The 7,217-nt window shown below is 31.7% G+C and overlaps 1 protein-coding gene across 1 annotated transcript; it reads right to left on the bottom strand.

The window, feature by feature from the left end:
* Positions 1-728: 728 nt before the first annotated feature.
* On the bottom strand, positions 729-2,631 carry LOC107803099 (glucan endo-1,3-beta-glucosidase 11). The gene is made up of 3 exons (XM_016626715.2): positions 2,476-2,631; positions 1,294-2,366; positions 729-1,187 (listed from the first exon to the last, which is right to left on the bottom strand). The coding sequence occupies exons 1-3, from the start codon at positions 2,540-2,542 to the stop codon at positions 1,113-1,115; spliced, it is 1,215 nt and encodes a 404-aa protein (XP_016482201.1). The 5' UTR covers positions 2,543-2,631; the 3' UTR covers positions 729-1,112.
* Between the last annotated feature and the right edge of the window lie 4,586 nt (positions 2,632-7,217).

Raw genomic sequence — 7,217 nt, 5'->3', positions numbered from 1 at the left:
CCTTAGAATGATTCTTATTTTTGGATTCCCTATTATTTTTCTTTCTTTTGTGATTGTTTTAGAGGTGGGTTTCATGTGCATCATGTTAGGTGATATCAAATGAATCACAAAGTTTTGTACTGGCCATTCTTTTATATAAAAAAAGAACATTTTGATATATAAATTCATAAAGACGTTTACTAATTTGTTTCATATTTCAACATTGAAAGTCTAAAGCATGCACCTTTAAGAAAAGGATGGCAGACACTATGCTGACGGTTTATGGAATAAAGGTTGGCCTAGCTAGAAGATTATATTATTTAAAAATTTAAAAAGAAAACAACGGTATCCTTTGCCCTTTTGTCGCATTATATTTAATTAAAACATTCGTATATCAAGAAAGAAATGCATGACAAAGGAAAAAAGGGCTAGAAAGAAGTAAAGAACTAATATCTCTTATTCAACATGTACCAATATTACCATTCAGAGATATGGTGGATGGAATGAGATTACTTTATTCTTAATCAACCAAGTTTGGATTGGAAAGAAATTAATTCTTGGTTCGCAGCGTTTTTCCTGTTAAATAGCCATATGCAATGTGAATCTGAATGGGTAGTGTCAATGTAAAATAAAAAAACATGTAGGAATAATTGTGGAGTCCACGTCCAAATACAGTAACCTTTATAATCTGAACAATGACACTATTATAGATACAGTATTACATTACAATATAATGTTAAAAAGAAAAGTTTGTATAAGCCCCTTCCATTTCAAGTAAATATATCCTCTGCACAATAAGATCATAACAAAATGAATTTTGTCAATTCCCTAGCAAAGAATGATCAGCTACTTTATTCTTTGAATCATCAATCCCGATTATACAACAAATGACAGCGACTATATATATATACTTTTTCTATGAAGCGAGAAAGTAGAAACTAGATCTTTTTTCAATTTTGTTTTTTTACATGAAAGCTCTTTGTGTCTAATTTTCTGTATTAGTCGCTGTGAGGTCCATTCTTGACGCATGCACATGCATCCGGGGTGGCTAATAGGTCATTGTCTCAGTTGACGCCGATATATTTACAGTCAAGTACTCCATTTTAGCCTTAATGTTGTCTTCATCTCATTAATTAGCCCTTGCAAAGCCAGCAAAAATACGCAAACATCATCCAATTGGCCAAGCTTTGATATCTCACTTGTTTCACCTGTTTGAAAATAATATGTGCAATAAGAACACCACATTAAACCTTATAATAAGAATCATCTAACGTATATGATCAATTCTTATTAATTAAAAATCTATAGTTTTACCATAGGGGGAGCAGAGGAAGTAAGGAAAATGGAAGCTGATGCTGGCTCTGAATTAGTTGAAGAAGTTGTTGTAGAAGTAGTTGATAATAGCCCAACATTATAAGCCATAGTTCCATCAGGTTGAAACAAACCATAATTCCTCTCAGAAGTTGGTCCTGGCTTTTGGTCTTCATTGAACAAAGCAAACACATAAATATCCAATCTAACATTTGGTCTCAAAGGGGTACCTTCATTAAGCAATTGCCTTCTCAAAATATTCCTATTGTAAATAGCTGCATTTTGAAAGGTTGCACCAATTTCATTAGGGTCACCTTTAGATGGCCAACCTGTCTCAGAAATCTTAACTTCTAAACCATTAAATCCCATTCTTGCTATAGCAAATATGGCTGCATCCACTTGTGCATACAACATGTTGTCATAATGTAGTCTTGTGTAAGGATCAATCATCCCTTGATTGGAATTGAATAGCACATAGTCTAAGGAGATTTTGTTGGGATTGTCTTTATAGGCAAAATAAGGATATGCATTGATCCAAAAGGGTGCTCTTGTTGTAACCAAGAATTGCAAGAATTGTTGCATAATCCCATTAAGATCACTCCTAAAATTACCAGCTGAAGGTGGATAAGAGTTTGCTAAAACTGCTAGTGAATTAGGGGAAGAGACTTGAATGTATTGGCTGAGTCCTGTTTTAATAAGCGCTGAATGAATGTTAACCATTGCTGGCACAAGATATGTCATTAAAGATGTGTCTTCATCTGTGAAAATCTCGTTCCCTACCGCAATTCCTGTGATGTTTGTGGCTGGAAAATATGGCCTAATATGAGTAGTTACCCATTGAAGGGCTTGTTGCTGGTCACCTAATGTGGCTAGCATTTGATTTTCCACTGTCACAATTAGCTCTATATTGGAGTTGGCCAATGCTGTCAAGACTTGAGGATTTGTGTCATAAATTCTTGCCTTTGTTATCTTGAGAGCATGTAAAAGTTGAAGGACTTTTTCTGGTGGTGGTAAGTTGTTTGCAACTTGACCATAATTAATCCCAAGTGAATCTACTTCTCTAATAATGTTCAAACCTGTTATAATAATTCAATCTTAGTAATTAATCATAATGATGGTATTAATCAAGAAATAGCTAATTTAAACTATCTTGGAAAGGAAAGAAAGAATTGTTAAGTTACATACCTAATAAAAGGAGAAAAAATGTTACAAGAATTTGCAAGAATGAAGTTCTTCTCAAAGGGCCATCCATGGTACAAGTAAACAAAAGAAAATAAATAAAGATGGAGTACTTCTGTTTCTTAGTAGAGAAGAGAGTAGAGAATTAAGGGGAGGGAAGAAAGATATGTGAAGGGAGGTATATATAGGCATCTATTTAGGTTTGACAATTCTTTTCTTTACTTGCTTGAATTTATGTTTTTTAGTAATATTTATTTGGGGTGGCAAAAATAAGTTGCCTTTGGTTTCTTATTAATTGCGGACAGGTTTTTGAATGACTTTGTCTCGTCATCTTAATTTTCTTGCCTCATAGGTTCTTTAAATTTGGTTTACCCCTATACTCCTTTAATTTGTTGTCTTTTCAAAGAGGTCACCCTTTAGTCCACTTGACAAGTATACCCTCCACACACTTTCTTCATTCAAAAGAAAACAGCTTCTACTGTATAAGTTAGATTATTTTATTTGGCACCTAAGTGATAGGCAATCCCAAATATTTGGGCTATTTTACTTACTATTAAGGAACAGAAAAGGGCTAAAACTGACCCTTACTTATTCGCTTAGATTTAAAAAAAAAAAAATTTACCTTCATATACTATATGTAAAACTTTATTACCTTTCCTAATCAAGTTTTAGCTTAATTACATGACCATATATAATTTATCAATTATATACAAACTAATTTTAAATGAGTATCCTTTTATATTAGGAATTGAATAAGGAATTAATTATTCCCCATCCATGTTCTCTCTCCTTCGCTTCTCTCTCTCTCCATCTCTCTCCCCCCCTCTCTCTCTCTCTCAGTCTCTCTATCTCTCCTTCTTTGTTCTTTCCCCAATTTTTCCTCCTTTAATGTTCTTTACTTTTTATCCTTTAATGTTGTATATAGTTTTAATGGAATTCATCAATGGATTTCAATCGTTTTACTATAGAGTTTTAACTTAGCAATTTCCTTTGATGTAGCACAATTGGTGTTCAAATTGAAATTGCCAATCAATAAATTTTGAAGGTGTTTGACTCTCCACCATTGACAGCCATTAAAAAGCTTTGAAACTTTGAATTCGAATTTAAGTTTTCAAAAACTATTATTTGTTTGGATTGGATGTTGTTGCAAACAATTTGGAATATCATTTGGAGTTTATATCTTAATTTTGAGGGTGTTTGGTGAAGAATAGACTTGATTTTGGCTGAATTTCAGATTGAAACTCGAAGAAGAAGAAGAACACATGACATACAATATACTTACGAAATTGTATTAAATTTGTATGTAAATTATATTTAAGTTGTATTCTGTTGTAGTTATATATTTTTTTATTTGAATGTTGTATGAAAGTTGAAAAATAGTTTTATAATGTTTGAATCGTTGTATGAAATTTGTATTTAAGTTATAAATACTATCTTTTTACATAAAGTTGTTGACATGTATCAAAATTATATTAAGAAAGAAAATTTTGATTGAAATTTCAAAGAGGAAGAAGAACACATCACATACAAAATATATACAAATCATATACAAAATACATACGAAAAATATATTGTATAAAATTTGTATGAAAGTTGTATGATGTTGTAGTTGTATTTAACTGGGTAAAAATATATAGATAAGTTATAAATAAGTTTTATACTATATAATTAGTTATATAAAATTTATTTTTAGTTTATATATTGTTATAGATGTATCAAATTTATACGAAATTCATTTTAATTTGTATATTGTTGTACCATATAAATTTGTATGCTGCTGCTCTCATTTAATCCTAGACAACTAATTGGGTCAATTTCCTTTCCTGTTTGCGGTAATATTGGACTTGTTTTGGGATAAATATGTATTCATACTACTAGGTGATGGTCATTGCTCTTCTTTCTCTTTAACTTTATGGTAAGGAGTAAATAACCGGCGAAACTAAAAGGAGTACACGTCCAAAAAAGTAGCTTTTATAATATTGATTTAGATTTGTTTTAACTATGGGAAAGTTGATGGAATAACCTATATAACTTTTTAGGTTTTCTCTTCGACAAAATCTCTAATAAATCATTATGATTAATTACTATTATCCCTTAGCTTTTTTTTAAAGCTGTTAGGCACTGAATTTCTAATTTTTATTTTTCTTAGCAATTGACTAATAATTGATCATATGGCTAACTCATATATTTTTGGTCGGCAATCTTTGCATATTGCAGCTCATTAAAATATGAGTAATATTAAACGCAAGTTCGGTGAAAACTAATATTAAATAAATATCCAGTAACTTTTTAAATATTCATAATTTATGACGGTGACAATTAAGGAAATGTTACAGGCAATTAAGGCAACAAAAAATTAGGAAAGAGGAGATGAGAAAAAAAGGAAAAGAATGCAACTAAATCTCTTAATTTAAGGCACTAATAATGGATTGTATATAATTTATAAGTAATCCTTGTTTATGACATGTAATATACAAAAGTAAGACAATTTTGGTAAATAAATTTTAAATATTGTATAAGAAGGAAAAAAGCCATTAAAAATATCCTTCGTCCACCTACTTTGTAAAAACTGTCCTTACCGTTAAAAATCTGGCTCATTCATGCCCTTATTTCTGAATAAAAAATATATTTTATTATATATGACGTGGCAATTACTAAGAATCCTATTCTAACCCTGATCTAATCCGTAAATAATTCACCCACGATCCATTTTAGTCATTCCAAACCGTTAAATCCTTTTTAGCCCCTCAAACACTCGATTCTATACTTGACTCATGATCCAATCGTTTTTTGGTTTCATTTATCAAAATTTTATGTTTTTCTTCCTATTAATTTATTATTTGGTACTCTATCCCTTTCACTATTCATCTTTCCCAACTTAATTACCACCGATAGTTTTCCAACCAAATCACTGCCAACGAACTGTGAAGCTAAGTTACTCACATGATTTTAATTAACTCCAAAAAGTTACATGGTGGCACAACAAATATAACTTTGGCAGAAAGATAACTTATTAAACCTTAAAATCTTAAAATAAACCATTAATTTAATTCCAAAGAATACCTGATTTCACTCATTTAACAAAAAAATATTAATTTAAAAATTAAATTAAGGCCGAAAAATCTGAGGGAGGGAGGGAGATCCGTGGGTATTGAAGGGTGAGGATCTAAAAAATGAAGCCGATGGTGATCCTCTGTCGGCAATGGTGAGTTATTGTACTTTGGCCATGGAGGAGAATGATTAGAGAAAATGTAGAGTGGGAGGGCAGTGATGGAAGAGGAGAAGTGAAATTAGGGCATCTTAAAAATCGGGTCATGGGTCGGGTATGGATATTTTTGGTCATACAGTAGGCTAATAAGTGGATGTGGGATGAGGTTTTAATTTAAGCAAATAGGAACTTGACACATCATAAGTAATAGAAGTTTTTCTTAATAAAAATAGGGCCGTTAGTTTCCAGGATATGATTGAGCCGGAAAGTTAACGTTAGAGGCAATTTTTACAAAATAGGTGGACGAAGAATACTTTTAAACCTAAGCGGCTAGATTAGGGGCAGTTTTGGCCGAATTCTGATTATGGAAAAAGGTGTTTGTCTAATCTCGAAGACTTGGATCTATGACATGGCTGTCTATTTCCATGGCAAAAGAGTTTTAATTTTTTGAATACATATTATTTAATAACTTGGTAAAAATGATGATCAAATTGTTAACCACAAATTAAAATACACTAATAATATATTATTTTTTTTTACACTTTCAATGTTAAAATTTTAAGAGTATTATAATGATTCACTTACTCCGATGTCTCATTTGTTTTCCTTTTACTTTTTTTCATTTGACAATTCAAGATTTACCGGAGGTTCACTTTCTTTCATTCGTCACTTTTTCCACCTTTTTGAAGCCGAACATGTGCCACGAACTAAAAATCCAACTAGCCGTGATGATACCTAATCCAATCCGTTAGGTAAGTCAATTTATAAATATCCGATTAAATTAATATTTAACTAACTTTAATACACTTCCCAAGGACTGATAGTACAAATCATAAACTTCTAAGATTAGAATTTACAAAGCTAGTATGAAATAAATACATCATCTGTTTGAAATGTACATAAACTGATTTTTATAAATCTAAAGCTACCATGAACAAGAGGCAGCTACGACCGGAATACAGGTACATCTTCAAATCCAGCTCCCGTCGATCACAGCAACATCAACATCCAATATCTGCACGCAAGCTGCAGAAGTGTAGTATGAGTACAACCGACCCTATGTACTCAATAAGTAACAAACCTAACTTTAGGTTGAAAGTAGTGATGAGCTGGAACACAGGTCGGGGTCCTACACCAATAGCCAACAATAGTTCATAACAACATAATGGAAGTAATAAAAGAAGTAGCTAAGAGATAAACTGCTCAGCTCATTCACAGTTCCAGAAAAATATACCTCCTTTTCAAATATATCAGTGAAAACCCAAATCCTTTACCGAAATCACCAAACTGTGATTTTTTCCAAAAACTTTCAACAGGTAAATATTTCATTTCTAAATGGCATGAGGAAAATATATCTTTATGCCTATATGTCAATGTATATGAGAAGTCATGAATGACGTGATATCGTACAACATGAGGAAAAATGCATCTCTATGCCTGTAAATCAAGTGTGCATATCAAATGCGATGCAACTAAGTGATAAACTATATGCATACTCTTAGAGTATCAATTCAATCAGTCCTCTCAGTTACCCAGTCAT

Source organism: Nicotiana tabacum, chromosome 17 (assembly GCF_000715075.1).
Source record: "Nicotiana tabacum cultivar K326 chromosome 17, ASM71507v2, whole genome shotgun sequence".
NCBI classification, from domain to species: Eukaryota; Viridiplantae; Streptophyta; class Magnoliopsida; order Solanales; family Solanaceae; genus Nicotiana; species Nicotiana tabacum.
Note: the sequence above shows the minus strand (reverse complement) of the source record. Positions and strands in the feature narration are given on the sequence as shown.